At 47.3% G+C, this 18,616-nt stretch overlaps 2 protein-coding genes across 2 annotated transcripts in view; one reads left to right on the forward strand and one right to left on the reverse strand.

Moving 5' to 3' along the window:
- Positions 1-18,616, forward strand: part of LOC310711640 (farnesol dehydrogenase-like) — a 241,642-nt gene that overhangs the window by 97,517 nt on the left and 125,509 nt on the right. The gene's annotated exons all lie outside the window — the stretch shown is intronic.
- JPH3 (junctophilin 3) overlaps positions 1-18,616 on the reverse strand; it is an 83,355-nt gene that overhangs the window by 44,312 nt on the left and 20,427 nt on the right. Inside the window, exon 2 of the mRNA XM_083513631.1 lies at positions 15,537-16,314. Within this exon, the coding sequence (XP_083369757.1) occupies positions 15,537-16,314 (778 nt within the window). The remainder of the gene's footprint in view (positions 1-15,536; positions 16,315-18,616) is intronic.

Raw genomic sequence — 18,616 nt, forward strand, 5'->3', positions numbered from 1 at the left:
CCAGGGTTTTGGACATTCTCAACCCCATCTGGAAATGCCAGGGTTGCACCTGGGACCATCTGCACATTCTACCGCTGAGCTATGGAGCTCCCTGGTGTTGGGTTGCATAAAAACACAAGACTTGCCATGCACTGCTGGGTCAGAACCATGCTCTGCTTAGCTCAGCATCCTTTCTCCTGAGGCCTCAAATAAACAACACATTGACATGGATGGGAAGGAAGTGGCACTGGTTGGTTATCACCATATGCAAAGGTTTTGTTTTGTTTTGGGTGGCCGCCTTTCACAGAAAATGATACCCAGAACAACTAAGGCTTATCCACACTTACCTTTCCTCTGCTCTTTCCAGGCATGGCTGGCTATATAAAAATCTGTCTCTGAGCACCCTCCAGAGCTTTCCGTGCAAAAATCCGCTCTTTAAAGCTCAATTGGAGTAAACGTCAACCCACGGAAAATTGGACTGATGTTTGCTCTGATTCTGCTTTAAAAAGCGGGTTTTCAGGGGGAAGGTGGGGGGGGGCAGGGAAGAGCATTTGGACATGGAGCTTTAAAACTCAAGAACTGTGCCTGGAAATAGCAGGGCAAAATGTAAGTGTAGAGAAGCCCTCTTTCTCCTCACTTCTTGCATGCACATAGAGGACAGATGAATCGGCAGTGAGAACGAGGAGAGCACCCTGATGTTAGCCCCCAGCAACTGGTCAGAGGGCTGGGCCAAAGCCCAGGATTTAAACAAGGAGGATCCTTTCCTTCCACTGCTTTGCTGCCTCATGGCACATGTATCTTGCTCCTTATTGAAAAGGAATAATATCCCCAAGCCCAGCCTCTCACTGTGTAACGAGTGAATCCCCATCTTGGTCTTTCTCCCTGACATGGTCTTTGAGCCATGGGTTCTCCAGGTCGGTTGTAAAACGGCGGCTGAAGATGCCTTCTGCTCTCAAAAACATTTGCTTTGAGGGGGCCTGCAACTCTCCCCTTCCCAGTTTTGTTCATCCCCAGGTGACAGAGCAGCAAATCAACAGACAGTCCAGCCTTCAGCGTGCTGCTGACAGGCGAACTCTGCAGCACTGATTTTGTATTCTGTGTCCATGGCTTGTTAACACAGGAGTTTAGGGTAAGGAAAGAGGAGGAGGAGGAGGAGGAAGGCGGCTTTCTGCATGGCAACAGCACAGTTGTGCTCCTTGTGCCACCCTGCTGAAGCCAGATCCTCTGCAGCCACTACTCTGGCTGCCTTTGCCCACTTCAGCGAGAGACCCCACGTAGGGCCAGAGAGTCCTTGATGTCACACTGCAGGAAGAGGCAACTAAAAGCCTTCTAACAATTTCTCATATGATCCTAGAATAGCTTGTAGACACCGATGCAATAGCAACTTGCTGGGGGTGCCAGCAGGTCATTGGGCCCCCTGCAGAACAAGGAACAAGAGGCTTTAGCAGGTAATGAAGACATCTCCAGAGCGACTTGTTGCACACTGAAGATGAACATTTTATCGTGAGCTCTTGTTCACAAAAGCTGATTCACTCATCTCCTGGGGAGAGGACAGCCATTCCTCTTTGTAGGCCATTCAAATTGGTGCCATCACTGGCTCATGTGGGAGTGAGTTCCATAGTTTAACTATGCTCTGTGTGAAAAAAAACTACTTCCTTTTATCTGTCCTGAATTTTCCAACATTCAGCTTCCTTGCTGAACATCCACAAGTTCTAGTGTTATTTTAGGGAGAGAAACACTCTTTTCTTTCTACTTTTTCCATGCCATGAATAACTTCATAAACTTCTTCCTAGTCTTTCCTCTCAGCTAAAAAAGACGTTCATAAGCAGCCACTGTTATTATTTATGTGTCCATTTTCACTTACTGCCAGCTGCCCTGGGAGCCCACTCTCAAGCATAAAGGCAGAACAGCAACACTGAAAGTAAGCAAATACCACCAGTAGCAGATATGCACAGTTGGAGAGGGCTACCCGACGTTCCCATCACCACTGGGCCTTCCTAGCACTGACGGAGTCCAGCTAGAGACGTCACTTTTGCTCTGTGCCATTCACAGAAGCCTTGATGGCCCCAAGGTGGAAGCAGGGCCTGCACTGTGAATGAGTCAGAGTGGAGAAGCCCATGTTCCCCAGCCTGCCAATGAAACGGAAGGATGCAGCGGCTGATCCTAATCTCATCCGACGGTGGTTATCATCTGACCCTCTTTTATCAGGGACTAAGAGGAAGAAGAAGGAGGCATTCAAGGAAAGGGGAGAGGATGCCGTAAAGCCACAAACCCTCCTGTGCTTAGCTCCCACCCCCATTTACAGGGACACAATTGCTTTGTTCCTAACAAAAGAAACAGGAATGCCACCCCCACCCCCCTTGACATGCTCTCTCTCTTATTTTCCTTAAGCCATGACAACAACTGATTCTCACTCCTGAGACTCTACCCCCCCCCCCCAAATTTGGAAGGACTTTGGAGCAAGGCTTGGCACTTACAATATCACCTGAGCAGATAAAAGCTTGTTTTGACTCCCTCCACTCCAAATCTAGGTGTCCCCCCCCCCATGCTGAAGATAAAGTCACTGGAAGCTGATAATGGAATGCTGATCGGCACTCATTCAGAATGCAGTCCGATATGAAAGCAGTGTCCTTGTGGCTGTAGTAATGCTCTGGGGACAGGAAATCTTTGCATTCCCTTTGCGTTGAGGAAAGTGGACTTTTGCATCTTTTACAGTGGCACTGAGCACTAGATCTCTACAATCTATGGCCAAGTTTTGTGATTACTGCTTGGAACATCTGGAGGCTGCCTCATACTAAGGGTGGACAACCCTTTCCATTTCAGATTCTCTGTTTCTCTTTTTTCTGATTCCCATATTTTCACATGAGAGGCTTGGCTTCCTGTTATGTCTAAGCCTGGGGTCGTGGGTTGTTACTACCAAAAGGGTGCACACTCTAAGCCAACCCTTTCCCTAGTGATTATGGCTTTCAAGGAGCAATAAGCAACGAACCCTGCGGGAGTGAGCTGGACGGAATCAGGTAGTCCGCAGCAGCCCAAGGCTCATGCACGGTGAACCATGATAGGCCAGAAGCCCAAGGCCTTGATTCAGGTACTGTAGCAGAATTACTACTGCTACTACTACTACTACTACTACTACTACTATTAATTATTGCTTACATTTGTAAATCATCCTTCCACCCAAAGCTCAGGACGGCAAACAGCAAATTGTGAAAGCAATCCAATCCAAAGTAAACTAAACATATATTTAAAACAATCTTAAACAATCTAAAAACTTTTAGAACATCTAAAAGAATTTAAAAACCAACCAGATACTCTCACAGTTATTAATTCCAGGGTTGCCATAGCTAATATCTCCCAGCCATCAAATGCCTGAGTAAACAGGATTGTTTTTAACTTTCCATAATGAAGATCAGTGCACCTCAACCAGGAGAACATTCCACAGACAGGGAATCACCACTGCAAAGGCCTTGTTTTTGGTCAATGCCAATCACACAGTCCCATTGGGCTCCTTGCCCCACTTATCAAGATGGCAGCTGCATTCAGCACTAGTTTCCGCCTCTGGACCGCAGCCATGTAACCAGAATTTGTCTGACTGGGGAGCTACAAGGAGCAGGTAATCCATTTTTTGGAGAGTCCTTCCTAAGAAGCTGTGCCAGGCCCTGACACTCTTCCTTTTGAGGCTGTGGCTAAGACACGCTGCTTCAGAAAGCTCTCAGCTGAGAAACAATAGTTTTTATATCTTGCTTACTGAGTGCTGCTGCTGCTCTCTATGATATTATTGGCATTTGTTGTTGTTGTTTTTTAAACGAATGTTTGCATTTGTTTTGCTTTTTAAAACACTGGTTTTTATTCCTTCATGGCGTAAGCAGCTTTGAGTTTCTAAAGAAAAGCAGGGTATATATTGCCAAAAGAAATAAAGCAGAAATGCCTGGGCACAGCACCAGAGCTCAAAAGCATCCTGGGAACCACACCTTTAAACTTGGAAACCTGGGTTACTCCATGCTGACGGAAACTGCTTTGCACATGCTCAGCAGCACTCTTGCCACTGTTTTGCATCGTCCTGCCCTAAAGAACATTGGAAGAGTTCTGATGGTTCAGACCAAAGGCACATCTAGTCTAGCATTCTGTGATCACAGGCGTCAGCTAGATGCCTGTGGGAAGCCCACTAGCAGGATCTGAGTGCAACAGGGCTCTCCTCACTTGTGTTTCCCAGCAACGGACATTCAATGCCTCTGGAAAGAGTAAGTGTTGGAAGGATCCTGCAACTCAATCAGGCCAAATGCCTATGATAGTCCAGCATCCTAGTTTTAAGCAGATGCCCCAATGGGAAGTTCAGAAGCAAGACATGAGGGCGGCTGCAGTGCTCTCCCTAAGCTGTGGCTCAAAAGAACCCATGGAGCCCACAGCCCCTTAGCTCTCGATGTAGGTCATATCCCCGAGCGGCGGCAGCGCCAATCCCATGGCATTGCCCCTTCCCACTTCTCATTCACAAACCAAGGAGGCCCATGAATTATGAATGGGCGCCCTTTCTGCTCACAGCCACCAGCTGCGTCCATCCCATTTAGCTGCCTGTGCTAATAGGCACTCTCGCTATGCTGTTTTAAATAGGTCAGGGCGGGACATGGCTCACTGCCGCTTTTTCTTAAAGATGAACTTTCATGCTTGGGTGGCCTCTCTGGAATCCAGTTTATCCCTGACCTGGTTCACCTTAACATTGTCTGGTGCTCCTTCCTGATCCATGACCCCAAATGCATCCAGGCCAAAGAGGGGAGTGGAAACCAAGCATTTTCACTGTCCAGCACTGCAGGCTGAGAACTGGCCTCTCTCTCCTTCTGTCTCTCCCCATCAGCACCGGCACCTCTAAAGTTAGAAAGGCTGGTCCTCAGATTGACCTGGGACTCAGTCCCTCCTGACAATAACAGTAGTGAGGTAGCTGGCTGTGATTATGCACTAGGGGGAGGAATGCACTCTGCACATCATCATCATCTTATTTGTATGCCGCCTTTCCATAGTTAAAAACAATGCTCAAGGCGGCTTACAACATGACAAGATTTACCAACATAACAAAAGTCATAAACAATAAAACACATCAAAAAGTTCACAGCCAAATGAAAAACAATTTCAGCATACATCATAAAATCTAAAACTAAGAATACAGCATTAATATAAATCACAGTTTAAAATGACATAGATAAAAAAATAAAAACAATTTAAAAAACAAAATTGGAGCCCTCTCTGCCCAGCAACAGCAGCAGCAGTCCTTTATGGAGCCTGTCAGGCCCCGCCCCAAGCCAGGTGGAGAGAAGCAGGGCAGGGCCCTTCAGGCTCCCAGCAGGTCAGTCCTGGGCTCAGCTATTCCCCCTCCCCCATTTTTACATCTTCACCTACCCAAAGGCTTTGCCCTGCCAATGAAAACCAACTCAAATTAATTACGCCACTGCATCTTCTCAGTGTTAAAACAAATACTTCTGAGTCTTCTAGGCAGTCAACATACTGGTTTATTTATACCTTGAAGGGAAGGGCCATAGACCAGTGGTAAAACAGCTGCCTTGCACACGGAAAGTCTCTGGATTTAATCACGGCACCTGCTGGCAGGGTTGTCAAAGATGCAACTGAAGAGTTCTTGCCAGTCAGTATGGATCAAGGGGAGGCAATGTGGCGATGCTGCGGACTACATCTCCCATCAGCCTCAGCCAGCATGGTTAATAGTCAGGAATGGCAGGAGTTGTAGTCCAACAACATCTAGAGGACACTGTGTTGGCTACTACTGGAGAAGACAATACAGTGGGCGCTTGGGTTGCGAACGTGATCCGTGTGGGAGGCATGTTTGCAACCCACAGCGTTTGCAACCCGTAGTGCTGCATCTGCGCATGCATGGGTTGTGATTCGGCGCTTCTGAGCATGCATGATTTTAGTGCTTCTGCGCATGCACCGAAACTCGGAAGTAACCCATTCCGTTACTTCCGGGTTTCAGTGCATCTGTAACCCAAAAATGCGCAACCTGCAGCGTCTGTAACCTGAGGTATGACTGCACTGAACTAGACAGACTAATGGTCAGATTCAGTATAAGGCAGGTTCTGGTGCCCTTATAAAAATGCAAGCTGCCTACTAGCAAACAGATCCTTTGCCACTGTAACTGCATATGAAAGAACTGCGTGTGCACGCATCTCTAAAACGTTTACTTCCTGCTCAGCAGAATTCCATTAGTTGCACATTTTTAATAAAATAAAAAACCCTCCACCCCTCCCCACTTTTAGTTTGGTTGTCAGAACATGCATCAAGCATGATTTTTCAAAAGGAGCCTCAAAACAGTTAGCAAAGCATTAAAAACAGATCCTACTGAATGGACTCTCAGTGCTAAACTGAGTTCTTTTTGCAAGCAACTGAAGACCAGTTCACAAGGCCAGAGCCACAACTGCCTCATCCTCCTGCTCCTGCTCCTCCCGCTCCATTCTCCATCTGCAAAAGGGGACAACATAGCCAGTGGGCAAACACCCATTATAGGGGGATGCTGAAAGCTCTGTGGCAGGCTAAAAAGCGGCTGGGCCATGCTCTGAGCAATCAGGCGGAAAACCCCTAGGAAAACATGTTATTTACATGGCCACTGCTCATGCGCAACAGCAGCGCACGTCCCTGAAGCATCTCTCCACTCCTCCCTCTCCCACCCCTCTCTCGTCTTCATCAACGCGAAAGGCATAAAGGACTAGCAAGGAGCTTTTAAGATAGTGAAGGAGCCTGGCCACACTATGGCAGTCCCCACGCCCCCAGGAAAAGGGAACACAAGCTTCCATTCTCAGTAGAGCTGCTTTCTTTATTTCTCTCCTTCTCTTTCTGTTTTTCTCCTTCTTTTCCTCTCCCCCTCCTCCTTCACTACATCTATTCAGGAGCAGTGGCAAAAAGTCCTGGGCGAAAATGTCGGCCAGCACCTTTGTTGGACAGCATGATAGGAACACCCCCCCCCCCATTTTTAAAATATTACTTTTAAAATCATACAGAAAAGAAAAGAAATAACTTACAAAGAGGAGAAAAATGGGGAACACATAAATAATACGCAGCATCACCACAAGCAGGAAGAGAACGTTATTGCAAAATATTCTTGTACAAACAATTAATCTGTCAAACTGAAATATACATATGTGCACGAAGGCTTGCAAGATACACAAAAAAGAAAGGTAGCACTTCTGCTTCCTGTGCTCTTTCCTCAGTTTTATCCGAACGAGATTTTTTAATTATCAGACACCTGGGAGTAAAGATCTCTTTACAACAAAACAGAGTGTTACCCCTTCTCCTTATTTAGCTTATACAGAGAAGAGAAAATAAAGAGCTCATTTTGCAAGTGTGACTGTGGGAAAATTTGGGAAGACCTTCAGTTTGGTTCAGCCCTCCCTCCTTGAACATGACATATTTATAGAACTGTAAAGTTGGAAGGGTCACAAGGGTCACCTAGTCCAACCCCCTGCAGTGCAGGAAACTTTTTGCCCAACATGGGGCTTCAACCCACAACCCTGAAAGTAAGAGTACTATGCTTCACCAGCTGTCACTAATTCTGGCTACTGTATTTATGCTTAGGCCCCATTTATTCTTCATGGCCTCTTCTGACAAGAACGGGGTCAAACTCTGCCCAACGCCCACTGCTCCTCCCCAACCACCCTCCATGTCTCCATGCAGCCAACCTTTTACTCTCAGGGTTCTGCAGACTAAAAAGTGGCTCTCCAGCTCCCGCTCTCTTCCACCACGCCTTCCAAGGAATCTCTGGCCTCAAACCCTGCTTGCCCATGATCTGCCTACCTGGCCTCAGCAGCACAACTGGCCCCTTCCACTGCTTCCTGCTGCCTGCGCAAATGACCCAGTCCGCACACAGCACATTAATGACTCGCTCTGCCATAAGAGCTCCCATAGGGAGGAATCTCAAATGACCTGGTCTTTCTTTTAGCTGTTTAATTTGCCTCTTGGGAAGGTCGATGTTGGTGTTCCAGCATCGTTTCCAAGACCAGAGCACATTCAGGAAGCTGGTGGTGCCTGGACGGCTAACCCATTTTCACAGGGCTCGGGTTCTTCTGGGCACAGGGGTGGGGAATGCCACTAACAGAGGCATTGACGGTGTGGGGCTCAGGGCTGTGTCAGCTGCCCTCTGAGCTGAGTCACAGGAAAGGTTCACATTATGGGATGTGAGATGGAGGAATGGCCCACAGCGATGCATAAAGAGGGCTCAGAGGGTCTTTGGGGTTTTGTTTTGAGTGGGGGTGGCTTTTTCCCGTTGGGTCTGGGGAAAGCCTTCCCCATGTCACCTTTACTCTAAGCTCCTGCTTCTGGAAGGATCAAGGTTGGCACATTTTATCTCTTGCCTTATCAGGCAAATGGCCAATCCTCTGGGCTACACCTCCAGGGACACAAGGGTACATGGAAACTGAAAAGTGTGTCCACACCACAACTCCTGCCAAGGTGTGTGTGTGGGGAAAGCAGGGGACATTAAGTATATATTTCTGCATACCTGGAAGAAATTATCTCCCCCACAGATTAAAACTTTGTTTGTCAATCCTTAAATCAACCACATTATCTGCTCTGCATTCACCTATGTGTCTGTTTTGTAGCCCCATGAAATGCAAACACCAAGACAGCATCTGTGTTAATAAAGTCTATGGAAATTGTTTCATCTTCTTGGTGGAAGATGGGTTTTTTGTTCTTCTCCCAACTGGACCCACCCACAATCCCATCACCATGGAAAATCTGCAACCAAAGCCACAAGGAGAGAGATCTAGCCTCAGCCATGTTCAACAATCTGTTTTCTCTCCAGTTCTGACAACAATTTTTGCAAATATACTTAATCCATTGAACACAAAAGCTAGCATAACCCACAAGGTTCATTCACGTCTGCAGATAAGGGAGCCAGCAGCTTGCTGATAAAGGGCTTTAAGCATCCATCTTCTACATGATTGAAACATACAATTAATCTAATCCAGTAAAGCTGGAATGCTCACCCAACCCCTCCTCCTTTCCCATCCTCATTCATTCCAGTCTCATTCAGAAAAAAAATCCAGAGAAGAATGTGTTGCAAGCAGAAGCCAGCTTCCCTGCAAGGCACCACATGATGCAGAAGGGCATTTCCGAGGATTCAAGGAGTTGTTTCCCTCTCCTCAATCTGAGTGAGAGTTTTCTGGGATTTACGAGGCCTGCTAGGATAGCCACATTCATATGCCAGGAACTTTTGCATAAATCCAACAAGTTGTCTGTGGAAAGAACTGCTTGATTTCTTTTTGGGGTTACAGTGTCCTGAAAATATCATTAGCTTGCTCTCCCCTGCACACCGACTGTTGACATTCCTCACACATGTTCAAGTGTTTCTCTTAAGAATGGAAGGAAAGGAGAGGAACATTTTTCACGTGGAGAAAAACAGGCTTCAGGCTGCATTGGAAGAAGCAGAAGGACAGCTAATCCAGGAGCACCTTTGACCAGTTTGCGCTGGTAAACCAGCAACGGCAATTCCAGGATGCACTCACTACAGTCATACCTCGGGTTGAAGTAGCTTCAAGTTAAGTATTTTCGGGTTGCGCTCTGCAGCGACCCGGAAGTAATGGAGTGCGTTACTTCTGGGTTTCGCTGCTCGCACATGCGCAGATGCTCAAAATGACGTCATGCGCATGCACGGAAATGGCGAAACGCTACCCGCACACACACAGATGTGCAGTCGCGGGTTACATTTACTTCAGGGTGCGAACGGGGCTCTGGAACGGATCCCATTCGTATCCAGAAGTACCACTGTACTTTGATGCATGCATTGGTGATCTCAAGGCTGGACTATTGCAATGCACCTGGAGAGCTGCTGCTGATCAGTGTAACCAATACAGAGCTAGATGAATCAATGGGATAAGGCAGCTTCCTGCATTCCTATGATCTAGTTGCAAGGGAGTGAAAGTGCAGGAACAAAAATGGTCCCTGTTACTTCAAAAGTAGCCTGCATTTCCTCTTTTACTGTTCCATTGGGGATTCATAGAATCATCAAACTGTGGAGTTGAAAGGGGTCCCAAGGGTCATCTAGACCAACCCCCTGCAATGCAGGAATCTCAACTAAAGCATCCATGACAGATGGCCATCCAAACTCTGCTTTAAAACCCCCAAGGAAGGAGAGTCCACAACCTTCTGAGGGCATCTGTTCAATATTAGTCGACATTAGTTGCCCCTTCCAGTTTGGCATCATCTGCAAATTTGATGAGCATCTCCTCAATTCCTTTGTCCAGGTTATTTATAAAGACGTTGAACAATAACGTGCCCAGGACAGAACCCTGCAGCACCCCACTTGTCACTTTTTTTGCAGGATACTGAGGAACCAATAACAAGCACTCTTTGGCATTGCTACAAATCCACCTAACAGCTACCTCATCCAGCCCACATTTTAACACATTTATGGGGGACTTTGTCAAAAAGCCTTACTGAAATCAAGATACACTACATCCACAGCATTCTCCTGATCTACCAAACTTATAACTCTATAAAAAAAAGAAGAAGAAATGAGATTTGTCAGGCATGGCTTGTTTTTGAGCTACTCATGTTCAATCTTGATAATCACAGCATCCTTTTCTAAGTGCTCACAAATGTACTGTTGAATTATCTGTTCTAGGACATTTCCTGGTATCAATGTGAAGCTGACCGGTCGGTAGTTGTCTGGGTCTCTCTCCCCGCCCCCCCTTTGAAGATGGGGACAGACAATATTTGCCCACCTCCATTCTGCAGGGACCTCAGCTCTTCTCCAAGAATTCTCAACGATTATAGACAGTGGCTCTGAGATTACACCTGCAAGCTCCTTTGGTACCCTTGGTTAGCACAGCAGTTTATAAGGAGGATGTAAGGCTATATTATAGGTCATGTGGAGCCACTCTGATAGAACTGATTCTAGCTGGCTATGGAGGAGCAGGGCCTCAGCCCTGCTAAAAGGGCTATATTTTATGGTTACCAGACGTCCCTGTTTCCCGGGGACAGTCTCCAGATTTACAAATCTGTCCCCTGACAAATCCATCCCCGGAATGTCCCTGGATTTCATTTAATGTCCACAGATTTATATTTTAAGTGTTGTAGATTTATTAGTAGGGAATGAATGTTGCGTAATTGGTTCAATGGCACAAGACACATCATATGGGGACTTCCGACGAGGCAACATGGCGGGCGCCACAGCAGCGAGCAGCTCCTGAAGCTACCAGGCTGGCTCTGGGCTGCTGAGACTGCCGCTGCCACTGCTGCTGCCACTACCGAAGAGGAACCGGGGACGCCCGGTTCATCAACTGGGGGAGCCACTGACACACACACATCTCTGTGACCCAAATTGAGCCGGGAGTGAGAACGCTGGCCACCCAGCCAGCTGCCCAGCGGCGCTCCGGGGCCAGGAAAAACCTGGAGCCAACACAAAAGGAAAGGGGAGAGGAGACGGAGATGGAGGAGAGAGAGAGAGAGAGAGAGAAAGAAAGAAAGAAAGAAAGAAAGAAAGAGAAAAAAGAAAGAAGCCCCGACTTTGTTGTGCCACCGCCACCACCGCTGAGAAGGAGAGGTAGGAGAGCACCGGGAGGGCAAGGACACCTGGCCATGGCCCAGAGGAAGGCCATGCGACAGAGGAGACCACAGAAGAGAAGATATTACTACTTCTTCTTTTTTAATAACTTTTCTCTCTCTTTTTTTAAAAAAAAGTGTCCCCGGATTCATTGAAAAACATCTGGTAACCTTACTCTAGCTAGCCTCAAAGCAACCTTTGACCCAGCAAAAGGAACTGCAATCAAAAGAGGATATTGTAGGAGCCTTGGATCCCAGCCAGTCAGAGGTTGTTCTCAGAATAACAGCCCCAGTATAACAACACCAAGACAATGGACAGATGAGACACCTCCATTCCTTGAGTTTAAACCATGAGATTATCACCCCTGAATCTCAAATCATACAAAGAGGCATTGAGGCACCCAGATGAGTCACACACTCACACATGAAGAAACAAGATGAGAGAGATTACGGAAAGTGGGTCACGCTGAGGACTCTCCTCCACTCACCCACCATCATCCGAAACCCAATCTGAGTGGATGGAAATATTCCTGTCGTTAAAATGCATTGAGAAGGGAGCAGATTGGAAAACTTGTTCCAGCTGTTACAGCATGCTGGTCTTTAAGTAGTGAGTTATGGCCACAAGTGGGCCACAGACTCCTCGAAGGTGGGCCATACCAGGGCACCACAACAACTGGTATTTTTAAGGAGACTTGGAAAGGCTGGGAGAAAAACAAAGTAAGCCTACTTGTCATATTTATACCAGCTCTATACAGACTCAACAGCCTTGGTTTCCACAAAAGATGCCAGGAAAGTACTTTGCTGTTAGAAATCTTTACCCCTCTTTCCCAACCACACATAAACCAACCCCCGTGGTTCTGTCTGGAAAAGGAACAGCTGTTAAAGTGCCTGGCTGCGGTGTAGATAATATGGGCTGAAAAAGTAATAGGGAGAAGGATTAAGACAGTGATGTCCAAACTTGAACCTCCAGCTGTTTTGCGACTACAATTCCCATCATCCTTGACCACTGGTCCTGTTAGCTAGGGATGATGGGAGTTGTAGTCCCAAAACAGCTGGAGGGCTAAATTTGGCCATCACTGGATTAAGAACATAAGGAGAGCCTGATGGATCAAGCCATAGCCTTCTAAACTGTGTGTGCGGAAAGGGCTATTGTTTTGTTTGTTATCAGGTCATCATGTCCTTTTGTGTTTTTATATGGTAAACCACCCTGTGATTCTCGGATCAAGGGTGGTATATAAATTTAGTAAATAAAAGAACTAAGCCAATGGCCCATCTAATCCGGCATCCTGTTCTCACAGTTGCCAACCAGATGCCTGTGGGAAACCTGTGAGTAGGATTCAAGCACAAGAGCACCCTCCCCTCCTGTCGTTTCCAGCAACTGGTATTCAGGAGTATTATTGCCTGCAACTGCAGAGGGACAGCTTAGCTATCATGGCTAGCAGCCATTGATTAATGTGGAAAGAGGAACATGCATGTTTAAAAAAACCTAAACTCGGTTCCACATTATATGATAGGGTTAAAGGTGGACCTCATGTTTGACTTGTGGCCCCAGCATAGGATGATGGGCAGCAAGGTGTGAAATCCTTAAAGAAGGAAGGAAAGAAAGAAAGAAAGAAAGAAAGAAAGAAGGAAAGAATTATCAGTGTTCCACAGCACAGACTTTTGTGTGCGTGTTGAAAATGTAATTAAAACTGGAAGATCTGTGTAATTAAACAATAGGGGTAAAACTGGGTCTGTCCCGCAGGTGATAAGCATTGCTCAGCAATTATTATTTTTTCTCAAAAAGCCTCCTTCATCTGGGCAGAAACTGTGCTGTCCCTGGGTGTGCTGGTTTGATTTTACTGTCTTTTTTCTGGGTACGCACAGTCCCCTGCTCTCTGGCAGAGAGAAGCTGTGGGCTGAAGAGAGGCCAAAAACTGGGGCCATCCTCAAGAGCCTGTCTGAAAAGGAAGAGGGGAGGGTTGGCTATGATTCCCCCCCCCCCACATAAAAAAAGAGAGAGAGGGAGATTCTCAGCTTTCTTCCAAGGTATGCGATGCTGCTCTCCATTCTAGGCAAGTGCTAGTCTGCTCCTTGGGATGGAAAAACATGTTAGATCCCCAGATTCCAAGATCACATTGGCTGGGGCAGGAAGCAAAAATGGCAATTTACTTAGGCACAGGTGTCTCATTTTAGGCACTTGGGCAAAAGGGCACCTGGGATTTTTCCAGCTTTGGACATTCTACCTCCTCTCAAATCTCTGACTCAAGGAAATTTGAATTCCAGGCATCCTGAAACACAAAACGTCATTGTTCTAGGAAGGAAGCCCCATACCTGTGCAAATATACTAGCTATGACATTTTTTTTAAGAGGGGAAGGAGATGACTGGTATTTGCTCTGGATTGTACTTACTTCAGTCAGTGTGTATCATGCGAACCTTGCACAGCACAGGAAATGTAACACCAACTTCAGTAGGTTCTTCATAATGAACCTACTGAGGGAAGCCATGCTGTGAGATGGGGACCTATCCAGAGCCTCCCCCTGATCCTTATGGCCAAGTTAGGATTTGAACCAACACACAGTACACTAAAAGAACACAAGAAGAGCCCTGCAGCTGGATCAGGCCAAAGGAGGTCCATCTAGGCCAGCATCCTGTTCTCACAGTGACCAACCAGATGGCCCAACAGGAAGCCCTCAAGCAGGACCTGAGTGAAACAGCAGCACTCTCCCCACCTGGGATTCCCAGAAACTGGTATTATTCAGAGGCATAGTACCCCCAACAGTGGTGGTGGAACACAGACATTGTGGCCAAGTGCCATAGTTAGGCTTACCTTCATTACTTGCACCTACTGTTATTGATTCTTTCTTCTGCACTTTACAGTAAACAGAGAACTTTGTGTGGGACAGAAGAATGTATTGTGTTGCATGGACTGTTGTGGCATGAACAGGCAAACTGGAAACAACCCTGGTGTCTTTAAGAAGTACACAGCAGGCCTAAAATGCTGGCCTATAGCCCAAGACCACCATCAGAGGACTATCACCTATCAAGCGGCCTCCTTCTGAAATTAGGTAGAGTCCTACAACATCTGGAGGGTCAGCTTCTTCCCCCTCCTGTCTTAGGGTCAGATGAAAGTGCATGGGAACTATACACATTCTGGACCCCACACGTCTCTCTTAAACGTCTTGCCTTGGATTTCAGGCAGACAGAGGCAGATCCACAAGTTGAGTTTCTACTCCCCGCTTTCTCCCCAGCCCCATTTTCCTTGCTCCCATCAACCTCATCTTGATCTGCTGAGAAAGCCACTTCCGACCTCGGGAGAAGGTGGTGTTGGCGGGCTTCACACCCCCAACACGCGCGCAGAGGCTGGCTTCCAGCCCCCATGCGATCTGGGGAATCCTCGGGCCGCGTCATCCCCTGGCCAGCCAATCGGCTGGCTCAGGGGGTGTGGCTTGCCTCATTTAAGGCAAGTGCAGCCCGGGATCTCCCTCTTTGGTCCACTCAGCTGCTGTGGTTCCTTGCTCCCATCAACCTCATCTTGATCTGTTGAGAACATTTATCAGATTCACACACCGCCCGTTTCCTGTTTTGTTCTCCCTCCAGTTGGAATCTTTGCTTTCCTTCTCCTGACTCACGGCCAAAAAACAACCCTTGTGTGCTCTGAGCATCAAGCAGACAGACCAACCAAGCCCTCATTATGTCATTCAGATTACAGTGCTGAAGCAGCATCAAAATAGCAATATAAGTTTTGATTAGGAGCTCAGTGCAAAAAGGAAGAATGAGCCGGGCCTTCACCCAGGACTGCTCCGTTCAGGGCCCAAGTTCACAGTAGTTCCGCCCTCTATCTTACAGACTTGTTCTGGCCTTGTTATTCCACCTCGTGGTACCATCCGTAACAGAGAGATGCCACTGAATTATGTCCCACCACAGCCCAGTGGTGGAAGTCCCCCACACAATCACCCCACCTTCCCTTCGGAAACTGGAACCACAGATATACGCAGGACACCCTCCTGCTGCTCCTCTGACAACCCAGCAGCAGCCTTACCTGGAAGCTGCAATCTCCGCTTTTTGTTTGGCGATGGTGGCTGCCCGTTCGGCCGCCTCGACGGCTCGGTCCACCTTCTCACGGATCTTGCTGGCCCTCAGCGGAATGAGGTTCTTCCGCTTGCCGCTCACGAGGATGTTCTGCTTGTACTTCCCCTCCTCCTTGGTGCCGTCCGGGAAGGTCATGCAGCCGTAGCCGTGGCGCTTGTTGTTGGCCCACTCGCCTTCGTACTTGAGCCCGTCAGAGCGCTGGCTGACCCCGAAGCCTGACCGCTTATCGTTCTTCCACTCGCCCACGTAGATCTCAGTGGTGGTGGCATCGATGTCGTCTTCGATGACGGAGAGCTCGGCCTCCCCTTCACCCAGGCTGATGGTGGAGTTGATGTCGCTGGCCGTGGAGCTGACCGTGCTCATGCCCGCCTCGCTGCGGAAAGAGCTCTGCTTGCTCCTCTGGCTGGCCAAGGAACTCTTGGATTCGGACTTGCGCAGCTTGAGCCCGCTCAGGAGGGAGCGTCGGAAGATGCCCTTTTTCTTGCTCTTGAGGATCTCAGCATCACTGTGAGCCATCAGGACGAAGCCGCCCCGGGAGACAGCAGGGCTTCCAGCCAGGGCAGGCGAAGAATCTGGGTGCAGCGCTGTGCCATTGGTGTGTTCGCTGCGCAGAGAATTGATGGAGGTCCTTAGTGGGGATCGGATAACCGCAGCCATGCCGTACGGTACGCTCTGCCGGACGCCGTATCCCTGGCGCATCCCTCCAAGCCACTGGCCTTGGTATGTCCCTGTGAGTAAAGAGGCATGAAAAGAAAAGTGGGTGGGTTAGCAGGCTGGTGGTAGCAGCACCCTCTGAGCAGCACAGTCCCTTCCAAGTGGAAGCTCCTTGCACTCACAGGACTGCAAGTCATAGAATCAGAGCATTGTAGAGTTGGAAGGGACCCTGTGGATCATCTAGTCCAGTGGTTCCCAACCTTCTTTTGGCCATGCCCCACCTAAGCATCTCTAAAATCCTGATGCCCCCTCAGTGTGATCCTGATACCCAGTGTGGTGTAGTGGTTAAGAGCGGTAGTCTCGTAATCTGGTGAACCGGGTTCGCGTCTCCGCTCCTCCACATGCAGCTGCTGGGTGACCTTGGGCTAGTCACACTTCTTTGAAGTCTCTCAGCCCCACTCACCTCACAGAGTGTTTGTTGTGGGGGAGGAAGGGAAAGGAGAATGTTAGCCGCTTTGAGACTCCTTCGGGTAGTGAAAAGCGGGATATCAAATCCAAACTCTTCCTCTTCTTCTTCTTCCCTCGTGACATATAATTCTTATTATTCAAAAAGTGAACTCCTATTCACGTGGAGGAAGCCTAAAAGGCCATTCACTGTTAATAACTCATTCTTGAATTGCCCTCCTTAAAAATCATATTGCCCCCCTGTGTGGCTTGTGGCTTACGTTGGGAACCACGGATCTAGTCCAATTCTCCACAATGAAGGAAATTCTACGAACATCTGAACTTGTCACATTTTGAAAAGTGACAGGATGGAATTGCAATTGCAATGAAGCATTTCCCACTGGCAAAAAGAGACTTAGATTTTTGTGGGGGGGGGGTGTTATTTCCAACAGGCAAAGGCCAAATTATTTGTCAGCACGATGCTGCATGAAGGCCTTTGCAGGAGCAGAGGGTGGGGAGACTGTCCTGCACAATCTCTCTGGCTGAAAGGCAGAAGCACTGCAGAGCAGTTCTGCATCAGTCCAGAAGAGGTCAGTGGAATGTATTACATAGCATCTGCTAACATTAAAAGGAACCTTTTTTTAAAAAAAAAAGTTATTTATTACATTGTTCTTCAATCTGGGCTCCCCAGACATTGTTGGACTACAACTCCCATCATCCCTGACCATTAGGAAGGCTGGCTGGGGTTGATGGGAGTTGTAATCCAACAACATCTGGGGACCCAAGACTGAAGAACACCGATTTAATACATTTATACACCACCCTCCCTACAGGGACCTCAGAGTGGTTTTCATAGGTTTCTTGGGTGGTCTTTCATCCAATATAAGAAGAGCCTGTTGGATCAAGCCCATCTTGCCCCACCCTCTGGCCCTAGGAGTCCTCATAAGGGAGCTGGTCCAGGAGGAAGAACTGTGAGGGGAGAGACCCTATCAGGCAAGGCCTCCTTCCACCTGCCTTGCTCTACCCTCTAGTTTCTGCTTCTCAGTGTGTATTGTATTATTTTATGTACTGTGGCTTGCCGTCGTTTTATTGATTATAGTTTAGAAATTATTTATTGTAACTGTTGAGTGGATTTCTGATTAACTTTTATATTTTGTTGTTGTTATTTAATGCTATTCTAATGATTGTTGAATGTTACTTTTTTGATGTAGGTTGCCTATTTTAAAGTTATGTTTTATTATCACATTTTTGTATTGCATTAGATTGTTATAAGATGTACATTTTTTGTTTCTTCAGCTTGTAAACCGCATTGAGTATTGTAAAACAGAAAGATGGTATACAAATTAAAAATGATGATGGTGATCTAATCCAGCATCCTATTCTCACAGTGGCCAAGCAGGCCTGTGGGAAGCCTGCAAGCTGGACACAAACACAGCAGAACTCTGCCTACTTGCAATTCCCAGCAACTGGTATTCAGAGGCATAATCAGGGTCAGACCCCTTCAAGTTATATATGCTCAACCTGCTCTGGTGATGGAATAAGAGGGTCCTAATACAATGTCCAGCCAATAATTAGTTCCCTTTCTGTTCCAGCTCTTGAAAAATCATGTGGAAGCTGACATACTCCTGCCATAGGAAAACCATTAGTCCAAAGCATGCCCAGAAGGACTGGGGCAAATGAGTTTGCTATGGACCTACTATGATCCCTTGTCTTAAATGACTCTGCCCTTTCTCCCATTCTTTTTTATTTATTTTGCATTTCTGATACATTTCAACACAATAAAAAAACTAAACAACTCCCCGCGAAAGTAATAGGAAACAGGAAAAAGAAAATTGCATATTACATATTCTAGTACATTTAAAAAAAACAACCAACAGGCATTGACTGACTTCCCTTCCTCTCCTTCCGTGGTTCCTTTTATCTTTCACTTCC

This window comes from Podarcis liolepis (genome assembly GCF_965112155.1).
Source record: "Podarcis liolepis genome assembly, chromosome: 7".
NCBI classification, from domain to species: Eukaryota; Metazoa; Chordata; class Lepidosauria; order Squamata; family Lacertidae; genus Podarcis; species Podarcis liolepis.